This window comes from Camponotus vicinus, unplaced genomic scaffold, assembly GCF_025532165.1.
Source record: "Camponotus vicinus isolate PSW18456_S1 unplaced genomic scaffold, iyCamVici1.0 SCAF_2, whole genome shotgun sequence".
Classification (NCBI taxonomy): Eukaryota; Metazoa; Arthropoda; class Insecta; order Hymenoptera; family Formicidae; genus Camponotus; species Camponotus vicinus.
The window spans coordinates 20,651,408-20,675,373 of NW_028141956.1; the positions used below are offsets into that span (position 1 = coordinate 20,651,408).

Below are 23,966 nucleotides of genomic sequence, written 5' to 3' on the forward strand. Positions count from 1 at the left end.
TGCACAATCTTGTAGCTTATCTCTAGAGCTTTCCAAAACACTATAATTAAGTACCTTTTCGTTAAGTACTTTTTGAGTTATGAGGCTTGAAATAATTTCTTAATTTTACATAAACCGTAAAATATCTTGTAAAATATTCATTTTTCGATTATCTTACCTTAATACTTTTATGTACAAAATAATGAGAGGAATCAATTGGTGTAAAGAAAACACATAGTTGTTTTTAAGAAAAAATATGGAATTGTTAATTGCAAATTACATATTTTTTCTTCAAAACAACTATGTGTTTTCTTTACACCAATTGATTCCTCTCATTATTTTGTACGTAAAAGTATTAAGGTAAGATAATCGAAAAATGAATATTTTACAAGACATTTTACGGTTTATGTAAAATTAAGAAATTATTTCAAGCCTCATAACTCAAAAAGTACTTAACGAAAAGGTACTTAATTATAGTGTTTTGGAAAGCTCTCGAGATAAGCTACAAGAGTGTGCAAAAATATATAGGGTATTCCATTTAAAAAAATTGAAAAAATTGACCTTCACGTGACCTTCAAATGACTCTTCAAGGTCAAACCAATGGTACCGTCTTATGGCCCCTTTGAAACCAAACAACTTTTGCCTGAAACATTTTTTTCTAAAATCCACCGTTTGTGAGATATTTAGGGGTTTCCACACTTTTGACAAACCCTGTATAATGATTTATCAGCATCGAAATGAAATATTGTGAAAGGATCGAATCGTTTAAGCGAATGTTAAAGGAATATATATTATTTAATGTTATTTAATGTAGTCTAAAATTGTATACTACAAATAGCTGAGAAAGCTAGTAAAGATCAATCAATCAATCAATCAAAAACACACACACACACGCAGAGATATACATTCGTCCAATTTTATTTAATATTTCTATTATTATTGCGAAAATCGTAAAATGCTATGGGACTTCTTTCAATTTACTGCGCTCTATCTCCTCACAAGCGCTTATACAGGGTCTTCAAAAAGTCCCGAAACGCTAAAACATCTCGAAAAAAATCAACTATAATGAAAAATATGTAAGGAACAAAGTTGTAGGACTAAATAAAATGTACCTAATGATGATAAGAATTTGACCTTGAATGAAGTACTCAAGGTCATATGAAGGTCAAGTTGATTTTTTTAAATGGAACTCCCATTTTTTATTGCATATTCTTATAGCTTATTTCAAGAGCTTCCCAAAACATTAAAATTAAGTATTTTTTTGTTAGGTACATCTCGAGTTATGAGACTTGAAAGTTACAGTACCGCCGGCATTAACTTCACCCAAGATGTACCGCGTGGAGGTTGCTCGGTCGGATTTACACCTCTTGTGTGTGTGTGCGTGTGTGTGTGTAGATGTAGGTGTAGGTGTAGGTGGGTGTGTGAGTGTATGTGTCGGTGGGTGTGTGTCATAGCAAAGATAAGGACCCCACGGTTCGTCACTCCCGTAGTATTTTTTGACTCCAAACCCTCTGTGCTGTGTGTGTGTGTGTGTGTGTGTAGGTGTGTGTAGATGACATCTTTTAAGCTATTGTTTTACAATTTTTTAATTAATCAAATGTTCAAAATGTCTTCATACATCCACCTACACCTACACCTACACCTACACACACACACACACACACACACACACACACACACACACACACACACAAGAGGTGTAAATCCGAGCAACCTCCACGCGGTACATCTTGGGTGAAGCTAATGCCAGCGGTACTGTAACTTTCAAGTCTCATAACTCGAGATGTACCTAACAAAAGAATACTTAATTATAGTGTTTTGGAAAGGTCTTGAAATAAGCTATAAGAATATGCAATAAAAAATGGGGAATTCCATTTAAAAAAATCAACTTGACCTTCATATGACTTTCAGTACTTCATCTAAGATCAAATTCTTATCATCATTAGATACATTTTATTTAGGCCTACAACTTTATTCCTTAGATATTTTTCATTATAGTTGATCGTTTTCGAGATATTTTAGCGTTCCGGGACTTTTTGAAGACCCTGTATATAGTACTCTGCGACATTCTGTACATACAATAAAAAAGATATTTGCATATAATTCTCTACACATTACAATTTATACACGACGTTTATTAAATCGATATAATCAAAAGCTAATAATATGAAATGTATTATGCAAATTGTTTGATGTGATATCGTATATTCATAAAATTTATAAGTATATATATATATATATCTATATTTTATATATATTTATCAATATTTTCACAATATATTTTTATTATACAGGGTGTTTCCGATATCGTGTAACAAAGCAAAACCATAAGTAGATCTCGTTAAACTGAACTAAAGTCTTATATTATTTTGCAAAAAACCACGTAAAATTTCGAGATATTAATTAAAAAAGATCGTCCAATTTGCGTGAGTGAAAGCGCGCGGCGAGAAAGGCCGTCCCACTGTAACTCAATACTAGGCGCGCGGCAAAGCGATGGGCGGGGCTTACTCACCAACGTAACGCTGAAGCGCCGCCATCATGTTTTGGAGAGCGTCCCACTCGCCACTTCCTCGCACGCCTAGAATCAAGTGGGACGGCCTTTCTCGCCACGCGCTTCTAATCACGCGCATTGGCCGATCTTTTTTAATTAATATCTCGAAATTTTACGCGGTTTTTTGTAAAATAATATAAGACTTTTCAGTTCAGTTTAACGAGATCTACTTATGGTTTTTCTTTGTTACACAATACCGAAAACACCCTGTATATAAAAAAGACATAGCTAATGAGAGCATTGATAAAATTGTGTTAATATGTACGCAATAAAGACAGATCCATGCTCTAAAATCATTGCTTGTACGAAACGAGCAGTAAAAATGCAACATATTTTTAGTTTCAATAAACACATTTAAACACAATACAAAGTAAAATTTTCACATTGCTCTTTCTAAAATATACATGTCTTTTTATTTTAGATAATACTGTCGGTAACATAATTATAAGTTGGTAATGTACCAACGCGCTTTTAGTTATGTTCGAGTAAGAGCGCCTTCCCATTACAGTTCGGTTGAGACTCCGGCGTCTTCTTAATATCCAAAATATATATACTAAATATTAATAATATTCAAATCGTTCAATTCAAAATATTATATTAAACAAATAAAAAATTAATATGAAAATATAATTTTAATTATATTTATTATACTTAATTATAAAAATTGGATGTTCTTCCGAAAGGGACACTCTTCCGGAATGAAACTTTACACATAGCTTCGAGAGATCATATTAAGGTCAAGGTCGCAAATCTGAGTTTTCAATTGTTTAAAAGCTATAAACAAATATATTACTCAAATTAATAAAAATTCAGAAAAAACAGAGTTCCAATAAACTTGACCTTGACATATGTTCTGAAGATAATGACCCTAAAATGATATTCAGAAAGTTTTAGCCGCTCTTCATTGTTTATTCAAAAGTTATTAACAAAAAAATTTTTATAAATAATATATATTTATCATATACATATTGTCCATGTTACACACTTAGGCCACAAGGCAATATGAGGTAAATCCTTCCCTACAGGGGTACTTCACTTCGGAAAGATATAACCTAACCCGTGTTCGAGAGATGAGATGGACTTCGCTTCGCATAGAAAGTACATGTGTGGATACATTGGGTTTCGCGCACCATGAGGGCGCTCTACTTTTGAAAGATATAACCTAATCTAACCCGTCTTCGAGAAGTGGCTTCGCGAGAAAAGTTGCAAACCCATGTAGAAACCATGTAGAACCATATAATAATAAATCTCATTTCGCACTGATTCAGGAATGGTGTGGGGTGGACCTCGCTTCGCGTAAAAAGTTCCAAACCTGTGGAACCGTGCAATAATAGAAATTTCGACGAAATCTATTTCATATTGATTTGCAACTTTTCACGCAAAACGAGGTTCATCCCACATCTTCTTATGCCTTAAATGCATAACATAGTCAATACCCACACAGCACGAATGGCTATTTGCCGACTGATAGTCGACATTTTTTAGTCAACTTGAAGTCGTCTTTTTAAGACGTTTAATCAACTATTTCTAGTACGGTTTATTTTCGACTTTAACTATCGACTATGAGTCAACTTAAGGTCGACCATTTTCAGAAAATTAAAAGTCGCCTTTCGGCAAAGCGAAAAGTCTATTAAATTAGGCATTTTCAATTAAATTAGACATTTTCAAAGATGGTTGATTTAATTTCATTATTCTTTAATTGTATTATATGTAACAATATTATATAATTAAAGTATTTGCACCAGGGAGCCAATTTTCCTGAGCAATGCAGCAGTTTAAAAAAGAATTTGTTTTCTATTTTTCAAAGTCTATCTTCAGCATTCGTCATTTTATAAAACATTTTTTGTAACTCAAGTTTGGTTTTATTAGTTTTTAAGAGGACTGTTTAATTTGAGCTTTATTTCATATCAATACAGTGATTTTTTTCTGATTTGTTGCCATTAAAAGATGTTAAAAAATTTTGCTAAAATTTAGTGGCCCGTTTTTTTTGTGTGTGAGTGTATATTCACCAAATAGCTACCAAAGATTTATCCAATGGATAAATAGAAATATTCATATACTTCCACGAGCTTCACGCTTCGCCGCTAGGTGGCGAAAAAGAAAGCGTCTAACCCGAAAGTGGGATTCATCTAAGACAGTAATATAAGGCTGCGACACAGGTCCCACGAATCAGGGCTTATCGGTCAAAGAGCGCTATTATAGCCGCAACTAACTCCTCTAACTTTTGCAAGGAGCTCCAGAGCTCCATGTAATTAACCGCACACAGTTATTTTTTTTTAAATTCCATCATATATGTATCTATATACAGAACATTGAATCGATCAAATTTTAGAGAAATGACATTAAAATAAAAATTTAGTAGTTAATGGGCATGACATTAAATTGACTGAAAATTGATTGAAAATTGACTTATAATCGCCATAAAGTTGACTTCTAAATCGAGTTATTAGCTGACTGACAGTCGACTATAGTCGAGTCATTTGTCGGCTGTTAGTCGATTTTAAATTGATATTCAGTCTGACTTTGAAGTCGACTTTGGACTTTCTCGTATGCACATGGTATCGGAAAAATATATATTATTTACAAAACTTTTCTTGTTAATAACTTTTGAATAAACAATGAATCCTTTTTAATATCACTTCAGAGTCATTAGAGACTATATGTCAAAGTCAAGTTTATTAGGATTTCCTGTTCTTTTCTGGATTTTTACTAATTTACGCAATATTTTTATTTAAACAATTGAAAACTTAAATATGACCTTGACAGTTGATCTTAATATGATCTCTGGAAGCTATGTGTAAAATTACATTCCAATCGGAAAAGTGTCCCTCTCGGAAATACAGCCAATTTATTTTACATTTATTTGCTCTAATGAAAGCACTTAGAATATTTTTGTTCCCTTTGACGATATGAAATAGATCAAAGGATGAAAATTGTTCGATTCAAAGGGACTAATATTCTGATGAGCGAAATTTTTTTTTAATGTTATCTTTTATAAGATTTCCAGGACAGTTTTTTAAGTAAGATGGCATATTTTCATTAACGTAGTAATGTAGTTTATAAAAAAACACATTCAACTACATATAGAAAATGTTGACCTTCAAATAATTTTAAATCAGAGAAATAACATTTACTAAAAATCACAATTACTAAGAAACTGTATTTATTCTACAGGGTCATGAGTGATCATAATTTTAAAAAATTAAGGTAGATTGGCTCAAAGTTAGAAGAAAAGTCTTGTACAGTTATGGAATATTCGCAATAATTAACGAGAAATAAATTAAAGAAAATCGGCCAATGTGCGTGGCGGTGAAGGCGGTCTCACTGTAACATAATGGCGGCGCGCGGCGAAGGCTCTTCCCCTCTCCAATCACTGCTTCGCCGCGCGCCGCCATTATGTTACAATGAGGCCGCCTTCACCGCCACGCACTTCTAGCCACGCGCATTGGCCAATTTTCTTTAATTTATTTCTCGTTAATTATTGCGAACATTGCATAACTGTACAAGACGTTTCTTCTAACTTTGAGCCAATCTACCTTAATTTTTTAAAATTATGATCACTTTCATGACACCCTGTATATTTTAATACAAAGATATACCCTTTCTTACAGAAGGTGTTCAAAATGATCATCATTAACTTTCATACAGTTTTGAATTCGATATATAAATGATTGTTTCATACCTTCGAGAAAGGACTCCGCACATTTTATGCAAAAAGTGGCTTCGAGCAAATTGGCTGAAATTGAAATATGTTGTAGTTTAGGTGGTGCTGTTAGGATAAAAAGTTTCCTCAGGCACAAAGTTCAAAAAGTATAAAAGATAATAAAACAATAATTTGAAGTGGGTGGTATTAAAGTTTAAAAAACCACATGAAACTACTTTTTTCATATAAAATGTGCGGAGTCCTTTCGATATGATTACGATACAGGATGTGAGGATATCGCGATAAACTTCATATTTTAGATGTCTACACAAAAGAAAATTAAGAAGCATAAGATCGAGTTGGTCAACAAATTCTTTATACTAAAGCATACAATAAATACTGTTCCTTTTAGTAAAACTTTAGAATAAAACGAATCGCCTTGACTTCAACATATGTTGCCAAGGTTATGACTCTGAATAATACACAAAAAGTTTCAGTCATCTCTCGTTGTTCGTTAAAAAATTATAAGCAAAAAAGTTTCACAAATTATACGTAATTTTTAGATATCATGTATAATAATATCTCATTTCTTGCACTGAAAGCACAGGGCGATGAAATCTTAAGATGAAATCTCGAGTCGCGTGGAAAATTGCAATCCATGGTGGAATCATACAAAAATAGATTTCGTTTCGCACTGCAAGTTCCACATGAATTTAAATCCATGCGGAACGAGGTCCATTTCACATCGTCCCTGTTGTCAGTGCGAAACAAGATCTATTATTGTACGGTTCGATATAGATTTGCAACTATTCATGCGAAGCGAGATCCATTCCATACCATCTCTGCAGTTAGTAAGAAACGAGATTTATTATTGTATATGGTGTCTAAAAATTACGTATAATTGGAAACTTTTTTGCTTATAATTTTTTAATAAATGATAAGAGATGACTAGAACCTTTTGAAGATCATTCAAGATCATGATAACATATGTACACAATATGTACACAAGGTCAAGATAATTCGACCTTGGTGTCTTATTCTAAAGTTGTTTAAAGAAACTATATTTATTGTATGTTTTACAAAAAATTTGTTGGCCAGCTCGATCACCGGATCTTATTCTTCTGGATGGAATCGCAAAATCCTCATAACACCAGGAAACATGCAAGACAGAATTTAGCATACATGCACCATAATCATACCGGAATTTTTCGAAAATATGAAACAATCATTTATTTATCGAAAGTGGAAGTAGTTTTGAATATTTTCTGTAAAAATAGCTTATTCTTGTATTAAAATATACAATTGTAACGTCTCGTTTTTTTACGCGGTGAATTCGGTCGGAGCTGTAGACGGACAGCTCGTCGGAAATCAGAATTTACAGGAGTAAAAGAGAGAAAAAAGTACGCTGAAGTTCCGTTTTAATGTATGAGTGTTTATTATATGTGTCAGATGTACAGTTGTTTATGTGTTATATGTCCCGTGTATGTGTGTGTGGGTGCGTGTGTGAATGCGTAATTAGCGTTCGATATTTAGACGTGATTACAAAAGAGACTGGTCTGTTATATGTCGCGCGAGATTCGGTCGCGAGACGGTTTGTAGAGTTTTTGCACGTTGTTTGGGCGCAGTTTTTATTACGGCGCGCGGCCTCGGCGATCAGCTGGCCGGGTCTTTAATTCTCGCATAGGTATCGAACTGTCTATTCGGCAATAACTAATTTCGCTCGAATTAGCGCACGATATAATTACAGTGTTTGACAATGAACGCTATGCTTAGAAAATGGTTTGGTCGTCGCGGGTATCGTTTTTAATGTTTTCCGCGATTCGGTCTCTAGTTATATCGTTTGCGTGAACAGTGTCCGCGTAAGGAAGTAGGTACGCGAGGGAATGGTTGCGCGAGGAACAGAGTATCGATGAGAACGCTTGATGGAGGTGGCTCTCTCTCCCCGGGATAATTTTGATATTTTTTAGGTGGTCGGATGCGTAATATGCCGTCTGGCCGAGAACATTCGACGGAACCAGAGTGACCCTCTGGTCCAGGTCAACGGTTCGTCCCCTGGAGGGACACCAAAGAAAGAGCCCCGGGGTGCAGCCCGAATTCCAACCCTTCCCGGGAAGGGAGAGGGGCCCACCCCGGGGCTTGAGCGGGAGACTCGAGCCCCGACCCCGCCCCCCGGAAACCCCGAGGAGGGCGTGGCGTGGAGGTGATGCCCCTCCGCGCCACAACTAGAGTAGGGGCCGCTGCGCAAGTGGTGGCATGAGCGGACCCCGGCCCAGTATGCTATCATGCTGAACGGGGTCCGCCCACAAGGTTAGGTCGGATGGGTGAGAGAGGACGTCCGGATGGAATGCCTTAGGCGAGCCCGGTCCTCCCCCCAAACACCTGAGTAGGCATCCGGTGGAGTTTTAGTGGGTAAACAAGTCTTTCGGACTGGGAGTCCCACATAACCCGCCCTCCCTCCCCGGGGTAGGGCGGGTATCCATAAAGGATTTCTCCACCGACATCAAAAAAAAAAAAAGGTCAACGGTTCGTGATTAGATTGGAGCACGCTTGCAACAGTCAAAAACACTCGAGATAGGCAGAGTTTCCCTTCATTCGCTGTCTTGCACGTGTCTATGGATCTGGATTCGGACGGATTTTTCTGCGCTATACAAGCGGGAGCTGGAGCAGATCTGATCTCTACGAAAATCCGTACAAGATTCTTCCTCTTAAACTGTCATGAACCCTTTTTATACCAGGGTTGATCGCCCGCGTTGGCGCAAACCCGGCGTATCAGGGCCTTTCAATGGTTCTCGGCGATGTTCGGCCGAAGAAAAATGTTGGTAGTTTAAAAATTGTGAGCGCACCGCGCCCCTGCCTGACCGGTGATCGTCGGATGGCAGCTTCCGGCTGGTGGACGGCCAGAAAAACGAAACGATGAGCTTTTTAGGACGCATCGTTATACAATAAATACAATTTCTGGTAAAGGTTGATATTAGGGGACTCACCTTCGATCAGCTTCACCTTGACATATGTTATCAAGGTCACTGTCCTAAGTATCATGCAAAAGATTTTAGCCGTCGCTCGTTGTTTATTAAAAAGTTATAAACAAAAGAAGTTTTACAAATTTTACATAATTTTCGGACACCATGTACAATAACAGATCTCTTATCGCGTTGAAAGTTATAAACGTGAATAAACGTAAAGAAAAACGCAAAAAAAGGTTAATTAAAGGTAAATAAAAAAAGGTAAACAATTTAAATAGAATTTGATACAATTGAATACAATTAAAAAATATCACAAATGTATGTGTACACACACACGCGCGCGCGGGGGGTGTAGGGGGCCTTCGGCCCCCCCTCCCGCAACTACCCCGCCGGTAGGCAAGGTGGACCTCGCTTTACAACTTACAGCATATATCCATTGTGATTGAACTCTTCGCAATGCGTCTCCTACCGGCGGGGTGGTTGTGGGAGGAGGGCCGAAGGCTCCCCTTACACTTCCCGCGTGTGTGTGTGTGTGTGTGTATACATACATTTGTGATATTTTTTAATTGTATTAAATGTATTTAAAATAATTATTTTTTTATATAACAGCTAAGTTATTGTACATTTCTATTATAATCAATGTACTCGCTAATGAACATATTATTGTGAATATATTATTAATAAATATGTATTTATTCAGCATTATTATTGTTAATGGGATACAAATCTTTTGCATGTCAGAATGGTGATCTTAATAACATATAGAGGTCTGTTATTGTACATAGTGTCCGAAAATTATGTGAAGTTCCTAAATTTTCATTTGTTTATAACTTTTTAATAAACAACGAGCGGCTAAAATCTTTTGCATGTTACTCAGGACAGTGACCTTGATAACATATGTCAAGGTGAAGCTCATCGGAGGTGAGTCCCCTAATATCAACCTTTACCAGAAATTGTATTTATTGTATAACGATAACCCAACCTTTACCCAATTTCTTTTAGTAAATGTAATTTTTTTGTGACTTAAAGTCATTTTCAACATGTTCTATGTAATGAATGTTTTTTTATAAGCTACATTACATGTCAATGTCACCTCATTTTAAAAAAACGTTGATCTTGAAATCTTATAAAAAGTAACATTAAAAAATATTGCGGTAAAACTGCATATTAGCGATGACCTCACTAATTTCGATGACCTTGATATATGATGTCAAGGACATATTCCTGATTAATTTGCAAAAAATTTTAGCCGTCGCTCATTGTTTATTACAAAGTTATTTACAAAATAAGTTCAATGTTCCCGTGAATTTTGGGTGAAACTATACAATCTATTATTGTATAATTTCATATAGATTTTTAGTATTCCACGCAAAACGAGGTTTACACTACTATTATGCCATCGGTTAGTCACTATCTTTAAATATTTATAACTTTGTTATAAATAACGAGCGACTAAAATCTTTTGAATGTCATTTAGGGACATGTGATAACACATGTCAAGGTGATCGAAATTGATAAAGTCGTCACTAATATGCAGTTTCACCAATATTGCTTACCAGAATATTAGTCTCTTTGAATCGAACAATTTTCATCTTTTGACCTATTTTGCATCGTCAAAGCCAATAGAGATATTCTGAGTGCTCTAATTAAAGGAAACACTCTCTGTGTACATACAGGATGATTCTAAACAAACATTTCTCTTTAAAATATCAAATTCTTGAGTGAATTCTAACAAGGGGAGGGCGCGACCTTCGGAACACCGATTTGATAAAAATTTTAACTGTGTATAGTACTCGACTAAAGAAGTATTTGAGGAAAGCGAGAGGACGCAACGCTCAGCCGTTTTTGAAAAAAAACCAACTTAAAAATATACCGTATTTTGTATACCGGTGAATTTAGACCGATCATCGAATAAGCGGCGTAGCTCGGGCGCTAAAACCCGAAACTACTTCGCTGCTGGTCACATGTTCGATCCCGGCCTATGGTAGTTTCTGTTTTCATTTTTTTTAACGCGAAACCTGCAATATTTTTATAAAATAAAGTTAATTTAATAAATAATTTTAATTTTTTGATTTTATTTTTCATTACGAAAGGCAATTTATTATCACTATTTAAATATAATTATAATTTAATGTAAAATTGGGAAAAATATTTTTCGTATTAAATTATGATTATTTAATAAGTAGCGTAATTATTTAATTTTTTTTTTGTTAATATCGAGCAGGATGTAAAATTGTAAGATTTTATGAAATTGAATATAAATTAACGATGTATCATAAATAAATTAAATTGCCTTTCGTAATGCAAAATAAAAGCAAAAAAATAAAATTATTTATTAAATTAACTTTATTTTATAAAAATATTGCAGGTTTCGCGTTAAAAAGAATGAAAAAAGAAACTACCACAGACCGGGATCGAACATGTGACCAGCAGCGAAATAGTCTCGAGCTTTAGCGCCGCTTACTCGATGATCGGTCTAAATTCACTGATATACAAGATACAGCATATTTTTAAGTTGGTTTTTTTTCAAAAACGGCTGAGCGTTGCGTCCTGTCGCTTTCCTCAAATACTTCTTTAATCGAGTAATATACATAGTTAAAATTTTTTTCAAATCGGTGTTCCAAAGGTCGCGCCCTCCCATTGTAAGACGATTTTTCCTTTTACAAAATTTTGCCCGGAGCTTAGTTTTTAAACTATAAGGGAAGATAATTACGGAACGAGTACGAGAGGTAGGCAGGGACGGCGCAATTCACCGTCCGATATAGGCGATTACGTGGGGCGCTCGCCACGATTAGCTGATTGCTATACGCGATGAGTGTAGCAATCAGTGTTTGTGTATGTGTGTGTGTGCGCTCGCGCGTGTGTGTGGGGGAGAGAAAGAGAGAGAGAGAGAGAGAGAGAGAGAGAGAAAGAATGTATACGCACGCGTGTACACACATGCACGTTAATTCTTTCTCTCTCGACGGAAGGCTAGTCGGAAGTCAGCATGCGAATACCTCCACCGGCATTTATTTGATCAGCGAGCGACCTTTCAGGGATCCTCCATGGCAATCGGTATTGCATCCATCGAGCGATACCAACATTGCTCTAGAGTCGCATATTACTGTGTTAAAAAGCAGCATTAGGTGTGAGATCTGGATAGCTCAGTGGTTTAGAGCAGTTGCCCGGAAAGCGAAAGACTCGGATTCGATTTCCGATCCAGCCACTTGCATCTCACATATTTTTCTAATTCGCGAATATTGTTTTCTAACAATTATTCGTTGAGCTGAAAAGTATGTGAATGCTGTCTCCACAGGAGATATGCATCGATGCCGTTGTCACGGATGGATTCTGTCGCTCGTTAATCAAATGGGCGCATAGACACGTCCGACCTTCTCCCATATACATCCTTATCTTTTCTGGAGGCTTGCTACGGCCCTATTCCCATACAGCACAAATACTTGCAGCAATGTTGCTGCAACATTGCAACATTGCATATTGCAGTGTAATGTTGCAACAATATTGCAAAGATATTATTTTACAATATTACTTTAGCAATGTTACAGCAATATTTTAAAATATTTTTCTATATATATTTATACTAACAATTAATTTTTTCAAACTTTTATATATATTTATAAGCAGTTTTTAGAAGAAGTTATACAATATCTCTTTTTACTCGATAATACTTCAGTGAGAGCGCAAAAGACCGCGCATGCGCGTTCATATGATTGTGAGAGCACTGATTGCCGCGCATCTTTGCCTCGCAAAGTGAAACCAGTGAAACACGTGTGAAGAAAACAAAGAGTGCAAGAAAAAGGAAGAAAAAAAGACGCAGGAGGTATGTAAATGCATTATTATATTTATAAGAAAATTTAATTATATATTTAATAATATATATGTATGTTTTATGATTATATAAGGACATCAGTGTAATATAACCTATAAACTTTAGCTTTCACTGAATTTCACATAGAAACTTTGGTCCATATTCTTCTCACTTTATCGCAATAGCTCTTTATTATATACCTATATACAAAGTAACAACAACGTAACATAATTTTCATTCAATAATTTGTTACGTACAAGATGTTATGATATATTATGTTGTATACTTACATTATTGAATGGGAAATCATACCATTAATATTATATTGCTGTTTACTTGTGTTTGGGATACTGTCTCTCTTCTCGCTCTTTTAATATATAATATTTTAATATATATAATTTAATATTACTACTACTAAAACTATATATGTACACGGTCCAGATATTACACATTTCACATATAGTATTATAAAGAACTTTCTTTATATAATTGAGAGCTAAATATACATTATATATATGTAAAATAATTATTTGTATATATATATTTATATATGTATTTATATATATATATATATATATATATATATATATTACAGATCTACATGTGTATATCCTTTGTGAATATTCTTCAAATATTAATGAAATACATTTTGTTTCAGTGTATGATATATTATAATAATAATTAAATATTATACTTCTTAAGAAATATGTATAATGCACACAAAAGATTTGTTTCCAAACGTCATAGTAGACGGATTATTACTAATAATACAGAAATAGATCTCGCTGGCTGTTCAGAACCAATTTTAGATTATCATACTGTCAACACTTTTTCTAAACATACTTTTCATTTACCATAGATGTACATAATAAAACTGCTGCTAAGGTCGATATTTGCAATGCACATAGTAATAATACAGTACATATTGATACTACAACTTCAGGAGATTATGACAAGTGTTATGATTATAATATTCAAAAGAACAATAATAACTGTGATGATTTTCTAATTAATTCTATAACTGAAAATCATAAGTCTATAAAAGAAATAGATGAGAATGATGATAACAATGAAAATAAATTAAGAAATGATATAGCTGCATGGGTTGTATCATATAATATTCCCCATAATGCATCTAATGCATTGTTGAAAATTTTGAGTCAACATATATTTTATAACATACCTTTAGATACACGAACTTTATTACAAACTCCAAGACAAACGAATATATTAAAAGTAGATGAAGGGGAATACTTTTATTTTGGCTTGCACAATATTATTAAAAAGATGCTATTAAAAAATAATGATAAATGTCTTAACTTAATAATAAATATTGACGGTCTGCCACTAGCAAAATCATCACAAGCATCCTTTTGGACTATTTTATGCTCAAATACTGTAAATATGACAGTATATCTTATTAGTGCATATTTTGGATATAAAAAACCTAGTAACTCTAATGTTTTTCTACAACCTTTAGTTAACGATTTAATTGATTTAATTAATAATGGTTATATTTATAATGGAAACGTAATTATAATTTCATTATATGCTTTAATATGCGATGCACCTGCTAAATCTTTTGTATTATGTATAAAAGGTCATACCGGGTTTAATAGTTGTACTAAATGTTTAATTAAAGGCAAATATGTAAATGGTAGAATCTGCTTTCCATATGAAAAAAAAATATTCTTTAAGAACAAGTGAGTTATTTGCAATTAATGCTTATAAAGATTTTCAAGTTAGTTTTTCCATTTTAAATAATGTTCCCAAATTTCTACCTTTAACTAATACTCCATTAGATTATATGCACTTGATATGTTTAGGAGTTATGAAAAAAATGATACTACTTTGGATGAAAGGCCCACTTTCTGTACGTTTAAGTGTAAGATCTATTAATAAAATATCACATTTACTGATTTTACTCAGGAATACTACACCGATTGATTTTGTTAGAAGACCCAGATCAATAAGAGATGTTAAGCAATGGAAAGCTATAGAATTCATTTCAGAAATTTTTTATTATATACAGGTCCTGTTGTATTGAGAAATATATTACAAGAAAAAATATATATTCATTTCCTCACGTTACATGCAGCTATAACAATTCTTACGCGTCGAAATTTATGTCAAGAAGAATTAATAAATTTTGCAGAAGCTTTACTTCATCATTTTGTTGAATCATTTGAAATATTATACGGTAAACATTATATATCACATAATGTACATAATCTTTTACATATATGTTCTGACGTAAGACTGTATGGTCCACTTGATAATTTTAGTGCATATCGTTTTGAGAATTATATGACATTTATAAAGAGACGATTACGGAAAAATGAAAAGCCATTACAACAATTGATCAGAAGGTATAATGAGATTGAAAATTGTAATTCCTTATTTGCAGAACATGATAATAATAATAAAACATATTCATGTAAAAATTTGCACAAAAATGGTCCAATACCTAATAATGTTGACGTTGAATCTCAGTATCTCATAATATCGAATGGAAAATTTACTATTAATTGTAGAAGTTCTTCTAATAATTGCTGTCTACTAAGAAATGGTACTTGCATTTTAATTCTGAATATTATACAAAAAAAAGATAAAGAAATTTGTCTTATTGGTACAAAATTAAATTATGTAAGAAATTTATATAAACTACCATGCCAATATATCCAGCGATTTTAATATTAAAGTGATGACAGTATGTAATAATAACCTTTATTCTTGGCCATTTACGGATGTTTTGTGTAAGGCATGGAAAATTCCATATGGGAATGATACAAAAAATACTTTTGCTATTTTCCCACTTAATAATGAAACATAATTTTGTGCGTTATATAATATACATATTTCTATAATAAGATATAAAATATAATTTCTATATAATTTGATACATTGTGCGATAGAAGAATGGATAACGAGAAATATATTATTGCGGAATTTAATGATGGTCTGCAGTTAATACCTGCCACATGGTTCAACGCAGATACATTATCAAGTATTTGGCCTAGTCATTTCAAGACAAAATTTCGTATTAATAAAGCAATCATAACAAGAGAGATGCCAAGAGAAAAGTCAGATTGGGAGGTACTATCAAAAGAAAGTTTTTGGCATTGCAAGTAAATAAATAATATAAAGTAAGAGAGAGAGAGAGAGAGAGAGAGATAAAGCTAAAACTAACAAGGGAGAGTCGGATGCACTGGATAGAAGGCGTCAGTTAAAAAATTTTTATAAACATTTTATTCGATGTAACATTTATTTTAATCTGTAGACTTTTCGGTCCTTGGAATTGGACCATCTTAAGTGCAAAATTATAAATGACGACAAATTAAAGACTGAACATGTTGACCGAATCGCACTGATGATTCATTAGTAATCATCCGACAATTGCGGCTCGTTCGACACGCTCAGCTTTTAATTTCTCTTAATTTTTAATTTTACATGAAAATGGTCCAATCCAAGGACCAAAATGTATGCAGATTAAAATAAATATATTACATCGAACACAAGAAGTTTATAAAAATTTTTTATATATTATTTTATATATTATTTAATTATTTTTATTTATTTTTTAATAATTAGAGATTTGGCTCGTTATCAAAAAATTAAAAAAAAATGACATAAGAACCAACGCACGGTAGTTGGAGCGCAGAGAAGCAACAACACTTCTTTCTTTTTTCAATAAAAATTTTTTAACTGACGTCTTCCAACCAGCGCACCCAGCTCTCATTTGTCCGTTTTAATTGTATCTTATATTATCTAGAGCCTTATTGTTCTATTGTATTTAAATAACATAAAACAAATTTTTTATGTATTTATATTATTAATAATTTTTATATTTTTTTAACACTTTTATTCTTTAAATTATTTAGATACTTATGAAGAGGGTATGCAAAAATTAATTTTAGCAGAAGATACATCAAATATTGAAACAAATATATCGTCAAACGAATTAAAAGAAAAAGAAAAGAAGAGAAGGCGTTTGAAAGCTAAAAAATATATGTCTTTTTCTGAAGAAGAAGAAGATTTACATTTATATAAAGAAAATAATGTTACCCGAGAAAAAATTCTGCCTGCTTTACCACAGAAACAAAATTTTGTGTCATCCGACAAAGGGCTACAGAATACATCTAGACAACTTACAAGAAATATATTATGTGAAAACACATCGTTTAATGCAGAAAATAGAAACGGTGATCATTATATAATTACAATTTATTAACATTATCTTATATTATCGATATTGAAGAGAAAATACTAATACTTACTTTTCAATTATCTTTCAGATATTAGTGCTAACGAAACTGTTACAGATAATGTGCCTTTTGTAAAAAATTCTACTTTACATAAAGAAAATGAAAATCTATATACTCATGGTATAAGTTTTAAAATATTTATAATTCTTTATATATTTCATATGTAAAAATACACAATATATTTATTGCATGATATATATGTATAATAGTAAACACAATAATGATATTTCTAACTATTAATTAAATAATATTAATTTATGACAGAATTTAAGAAATTAATGTTAGGAAAATTAAACAGAATATTATACAAATTGGATACTATTGAAAATAAATTAGAAATATTTCAAGAAAAAATACAATATCAAAATCAATCTTCCATTATACAAGAAAACATACAATTCCCAATATGCACATTATCAGAATTAACATTGTTTGAAGAACAATTGCAAGAGATGAGATTTAAGGAAGATGTAGTATGTATATAAAAGTTATCAAATTTTATTATGGAATATATCTCTCTTTGTAAGTAGTATTTATTAATGTGGCAATTTATTTCAGCTTAAGATCTTTCAACTTGTTGGTGGAAATAATGCTCATAGTATGATACGAAATATATTGAAAAAGGCAATAACGGATAATTTAATTACACATTTCAGTTGGAATGGAAAGAGAAATAAACAGTGTTTCAAAGATTTAAGACTTTCAAGAGTGATTATACGCAAGTATTTTTTAATTTTATTCTTAAAGGCTATTTAGGAAAGTTAAAAATATATGCTTTTTTGGATATTTTTTCTAAAAAACCCGATTTAATTTTAGTAAAAAGTATACTGTTCAGAACACATTTGAAGTTTATATTTTTTTTTATAAAAGTTGATAATTAAAATTTTTTGTTGAAAGATATGAAAAAGTAAACGAGATATAGCTGATGATAACATATACAAACATAAAAACATAAATACAAGAGTTCCGAATAAAATAATATACACATCAATAATTCGTAAACAGTCGTTAAGAAACGATTATTAAAATTAAACTTTTGAGATTTTGAGAGAAACATAAGATAGCTATATTAATGTAAAGATTAAAATGATTATTTGTTACCTCAATTCTCTTATATGCAAAATAACTTGAGGAATTTATTTATGTTGGAAAAAAATCATCAAAGTTGACTTTCAAATAATCAAAAAGCACTTTAATATTATAATATTATGTATTGTTATATATCTCGATTGTGCATCTTGAAGCGAAGTAAAAATTACAAAAGTGAACAGATTTACTAGATTTCAATAAATGAAATCGTAAATATTCTAGTGAATTTTCTTACTTTTGTAATTTTTACCTCATTTAGAGATACACAATCGACTCCCTCTGATATTTTCTCTACATGTACTGTTTACGAGTTATTTACACATATTATTTTATTTAGAACTCTATATATACTTTGATTAATATTTAAAACATATATTGAATATTTGGGTATATTTCAGAAGCTGTTCGTACATTATATAAAGAAATAACAGAAAACGAATTTGGGGAATATGTATCCAAGTGGCTTGCGCAAGCTTCTATACGAATACTAAGGCAAAAAAATGAAGAAAAGGATTCGGATAAATAAAAATTATCCAACATGTGCAATGTCCTTTTTTCATACATATATTCGTAATTATTATTTTGTCATTATTTTATTTTGTCGTATCTATTATTTTATTATTTTATATAGTTCAGCCAAAGATAGACACTTTATTTTTGTATTATGTATGCATATAGTTTATTATATATTTTATTAAATATATATACGTAATATACACGTATAGTTCAGTCAAAGATAGACATTTATTTTTTGTTGTATACACATATAATTTATTAAAAGTATATATGTAATATACTATATTATACGTATTTTTATAAATAAATAAATATACATATATATATATATATTTAATCAGACTATTATTTATTATTACATATTAATATTATTCAGATTTTTTAATATAATATTTATATATTTACAACAATGTATAGGTCAAACAATATAGCTTTAATGATAAAATTTTATACTATTCTAAAATTTCGAAATCTATAAGTTTTAAAATAGTTTAACTTTACATGTTAAAATTAAATAAATGTGTAAACTCTATGATGACATTCAATCAAAAAATAATAAGAAATTAGGCTTATATAAAACCCAGGTGCAGGATCCAGTATGTATACAGATTTTCTGTATTATAATAATAACGAAATTATAAAATGCAAACTTTTTGATGCACATTCGATTCTCTTCAATGAACTCTCTGTCACTAATAAAGAGAGTCGAATGTGCACCAAAAAGTTACATTTTATAATTTCATTATTATTATAATACAGAAAATCTATACATACTTAGATCCTTGCATCTAACTCTTATAGGCCTAATTTTTCTTATTACCTTTTTCATATATTAAATTATGCCGATAAATATATATATAAAGTATTATTATATATATATATATATTATATTTGCTATATTGCTGCAATATTATGTTGCAATATTTCTGTAGGACATTTTAATGTTGCTGCAATATCATAACAACGTTGCAGCAACATTTTGCAATGTTTCTGCAATGTTGCAATCTTGCAGAAAAATGTTGCTGCAATGTTGTTGCTATCTTGCGGTTCTGTATGGGTTTAAGGTCCATCCGCCACTGTTATTGGCACAGTGGGGATATTAATATTTACTAGAGGGATCTTGGGGGATGTGGTCACTCTACGGCGTTGTGCTTATCGGTGCGCGCCGTTCCTGCCTATCTCTTGTACTCGTTCCGTAATTAGTTAACTATTTTCCCTTATAGTTTAAAAACTAAGCTCCAGACAAAATTTTGCAAAAGGAAAAATCGTCTTATAATTCACTCAAGAATTCGATATTTTAAAGCCAAATGTTTGTTTAGAATTACCCTGTATATGTACATACACATATGTATGCGTGCGCACATATATACGTTACATTCTAAGCACTTTACATAATGAAAGTTGTAACAAATCTTCTTAAACATCAAAATTATAAATTAAATAAACCTTCAATTTGATCACATGAACTTAAGGATTGGTAGGGCATTGATCTATTGTTTTTGGTCTTTTCTAACTCACAGAATTTAATCACTTTGTCCAATTGATCCTCTCCCCGCTCTTTCTACTACAGCAAAATAAAAAATTAAATATTTTAAAATTAGGAACTGTTCACAAATTTTCGAATTCCACAAATTAAAATTTTTTAGTTTATTATTCAAAATAAGAATTTAATTTTTTTTTGTAGAAGTGATGAGTGAAGCCTTCTCATCCCTTAACAATAAAAATATTGAATGTAATTTAACAGCAGAATTAGAAGCTATTTAAAAACTCAAATCTATAGGGTATTCTCGGTATCTCAGAACAAAATAAAGCCATAAGTAGATTTCGTTAAACTGAACTAAAAAGTCTTTTATTATTTTACAAAAACCACGTAAAATTTCGAGATATTAATTAAAAAAGATCGGTCAATGCGCGTGGCTAAAACCACACGCCGCCATCAAGATACAGTGAAACCTCCTTCGCCGCCGCGCGGTTTTTACAAAATAATAAGAGAAATAATAAACTTTTTAATTCAGTTTAACGAGATCTACTTATGGCTTTACTTTGTACCGAAATACCGGGAACACTCTGTATATACTTTGAACTTTTAAGTTTTTTAAGATAAGTTTAAAAACATCACTTATATGTTAGTTCAAAAGAGGAAAACCAATAAATATCAAAACTTATTTTCAGAGTTGGGAAAGTTACTTTATAAAAGTAATTAGTTACAGTTACAGTTTTTTTAGTAAAAAATGTAATTAGTTACAGTTACAAGTTACCGATTCTGTAAAGTAACGCGTTACAGTTACAGTTACTTAAAAAGTAACGAGTCGTTACTTTGTAGTTACTTCCTTGGAATGGAAATAAAAATATTAAATCTGCACGCAGTAATAAAAATTTAATGACAATCTTATAAAGTATTAATTTAATTCTTGCAAATTATAGGGAATTTTAGAATGGCATTCATTTTAAAGAGAGAAATATATATTTTATTTTAATTTAAAAACAGCTGAATAAAAACAAAAATTTTTATTTAATGTAAAAGAAAACTTATAAAAAATATAATTTTATTGCATCGCTTTTATAATTTCATTATTTTAAGATAGATAGTATATGTATATAATTAATCTTTACTTTTTTACTATATTTTTTATATATGTGTATATATATACATCACGAATAATCCAAATTACAAATATTTATTACTATATTTTTTTAGTTAGTTTTTTAAATATTTATAACATACATGAAATACTCTACATATTATAATGATTAATACATATGTAACACATATCATGAAATACTAAGATATGTTAAATGATATGTTCAATATGTTTAAAATTTTTATTAAAAATGGGAGCATATGCATTGGATCATAAAGTATCGATAAAAGCGTTTATGCGCAAGTGCAAGGCGGTCCAATACGATTTACAAAGATTTAAAATATATATACATATATATATATTTTTTTTAAATCTTTATATATTATATATTTTATATCTTTATATAATATATCTTTATATACTATATTTTTATTATATATATATATATATATATATATATATATATATATAAAGTAACTATTAAAGTAATTATTAAATTAGTTACTAGTTACCGAAAATATGTAACTGAGTTAAGTTACAGTTACAAATTGAAAAAAAGGAACGAGTTAAGTTAAAGTTACCGAAAAAAAGTAACTATAACTATAACTTCGTTACAAGAAACGAGTTACTTCCTAACCCTGCTTATTTTTACATAAAATACAATTTTTAATAACAAACCTATAAAATTTTAAATTTTTTATATAGGAATTGCAATCCCTTTTTCATAAGAATATCTCAATACGTTTCTGAGAGAGATGCATAGACATAAAATGCAATAAGTCCATCTTACAAATATTCTTTTTTGATTTAGGAATTCATGAAATATATTTATAAACGAAATGTCCCATTTAGAACTTAGAAATTTGAATTTTGCACCATTTTCGAATTGTCTAGAATGATTTCTATCATCTAGATCTAAAGATATGGAAATTTAGTCATGTAGCGTTTCATAACTAAAGACTGTTAAAAATAAAAATCGTGTAAACTTATTACAAAAATTCGCATTTTGTTACAAATACAATTCGATTGTCACTGGCGAACGCTATTGCAAAATGACAACAAACTTTTTATAGCTCAAATTGGAGATCATATAGATCTTGACGGCATGTCCTTTCAGAAATATGCATTTGCAAGTGTGCTACGTGTCACACGGTAAAAGAAATAATGGTTTTATTGCGGACAAAATTTTCTGACTGTATCATTTTTTAAAATAGTAATTAATTGGCCAGTAAGATTGTGCCTTTAGATTTTTTCTTTTGAGGTTTTGTAAAAGACAGAATCTATGCAAGCAATTCGCAGTCGATCAACGAACTCAAGAATAACATCGAGTTATTCCTGAAATTGCTGAAATTATTGCTGAAATTGAGCCACGATTATGCAAAAATGTAATTAAAATTTTCACCAAAAAGTGACTATTTGCAAGAAAAGTCAGAGGAAATTTGGCAGATATTTTATTTTGAACTTATAATTTCCATGTCATTACTTTACGTTGCAATAAATAAATTGGCAATTTTTTAAAAGTTATGAGTTCTATTAGAAAACAAACTCAGAAGTTCAAAATATGACACTCTTTATATATGGATATTTCATTATAATAGAATTTGCACATAAAAATATATGCTTATATATGCATATGAAATTATATATAATTTGAAATGCATATAAATATATGCATAATATAATTATAATATAATAGACTTTAAAGTGCATGTATAAATATATCCATTTTTAAATTGTAACTCCTTGGCAAATATATTTTATATATCCCCAAAAAATAAGAAAGAACTATATTTAAAAAGCGATAAGTCTATTTTTTAATTGAATACGTTTTGGAAATTTATAAAATATGTTTGAGTGCGTGAAGTTAGCCCCCCTTTTTTTGAAAATTATAATTTTGAAAGTTCCAGATTGTTCTAGATATATACTACATTGTTCCAAAGTACTGTTATTTTATTCAAACCAATTCTCTAATAAAACGAAGAAAATGATTTTTTTAGCTGGCCCCCCATTTTTTACAAATCAAACATTTTTTTATCGCTATAGATTGTTCTAGTTATTCCTAACATTGTTCCAAAAGGACTGTTAAGTAATTATTTAAGTTGACCAGCCGGGCCCGCGCTCGAATATTGTTGACTACATGGGCCCGCGTTCTCGCACACGGCGCTACATGTATGCGCTGACAGCGCCACGCGCGTTCTTCTAGAACAACACCAGAGAGAAAAAGTAAAGTTCCTACGAGCACATTCGCCTTCGTTTTTGTTAAAATTCATACGTGAAACCCAGCGTAATCTATAACATATTGATCCTTCGAGCCGGATAACGCTTCAGGAAAAGGCCAAGCAAGTGCCAAGAAAAGCAGTCTGAGGCGTTTGACGTTGAAATTATCGGCCGATCGAGAAAAGCAAGTACAGTGCCGGTCGACGACAAAGAGCGACCGCTTCTCGTTTGCATCGAACAAGCACAAGTCAGAATAGCCTTAAAAGTGAGGCAAAAGTGTCGGCGATAGCAAATAAATCGCTGAATGCAGTCAAGGCGAGGCCATCAAGGCATTGTTGAAACGCAACGGAAAG

At 31.4% G+C, this 23,966-nt stretch overlaps 2 protein-coding genes across 13 annotated transcripts in view; one reads left to right on the forward strand and one right to left on the reverse strand.

Annotated features, from left to right (window-relative positions):
- Positions 1–23,966, reverse strand: part of Magu (SPARC related modular calcium binding-like protein magu) — a 345,184-nt gene that overhangs the window by 158,249 nt on the left and 162,969 nt on the right. The window lies entirely within an intron of this gene.
- On the forward strand, positions 11,743–19,061 carry LOC145966569 (uncharacterized). Of its 7 annotated transcripts, none has more exons than XM_083090745.1 (7): positions 11,743–12,956; positions 15,860–16,040; positions 16,826–17,146; positions 17,240–17,329; positions 17,474–17,682; positions 17,768–17,931; positions 18,697–19,061. In XM_083090745.1, the coding sequence occupies exons 3-7, from the start codon at positions 16,843–16,845 to the stop codon at positions 18,716–18,718; spliced, it is 789 nt and encodes a 262-aa protein (XP_082946871.1). In that variant the 5' UTR covers positions 11,743–12,956; positions 15,860–16,040; positions 16,826–16,842; the 3' UTR covers positions 18,719–19,061. The 7 variants fall into 7 exon arrangements, with proteins under 7 accessions (XP_082946871.1, XP_082946865.1, XP_082946866.1 ...); XM_083090739.1 differs by having other exon boundaries at positions 17,768–17,927; XM_083090740.1 differs by having other exon boundaries at positions 15,863–16,040; positions 17,768–17,927.

Coding starts and splice junctions, on each gene's coding strand:
- LOC145966569 (XM_083090739.1), top strand. CDS start 16,843: ATGCAAAAATTAATTTTAGCAGAAGATACATCAAATATTGAAACAAAT. Junction 17,683..17,767: donor TGAGATTTAAGGAAGATGTA/GTATGTATATAA, acceptor AATTTATTTCAG/CTTAAGATCTTTCAACTTGT. Junction 17,928..18,696: donor ACTTTCAAGAGTGATTATAC/GCAAGTATTTTT, acceptor GGTATATTTCAG/AAGCTGTTCGTACATTATAT.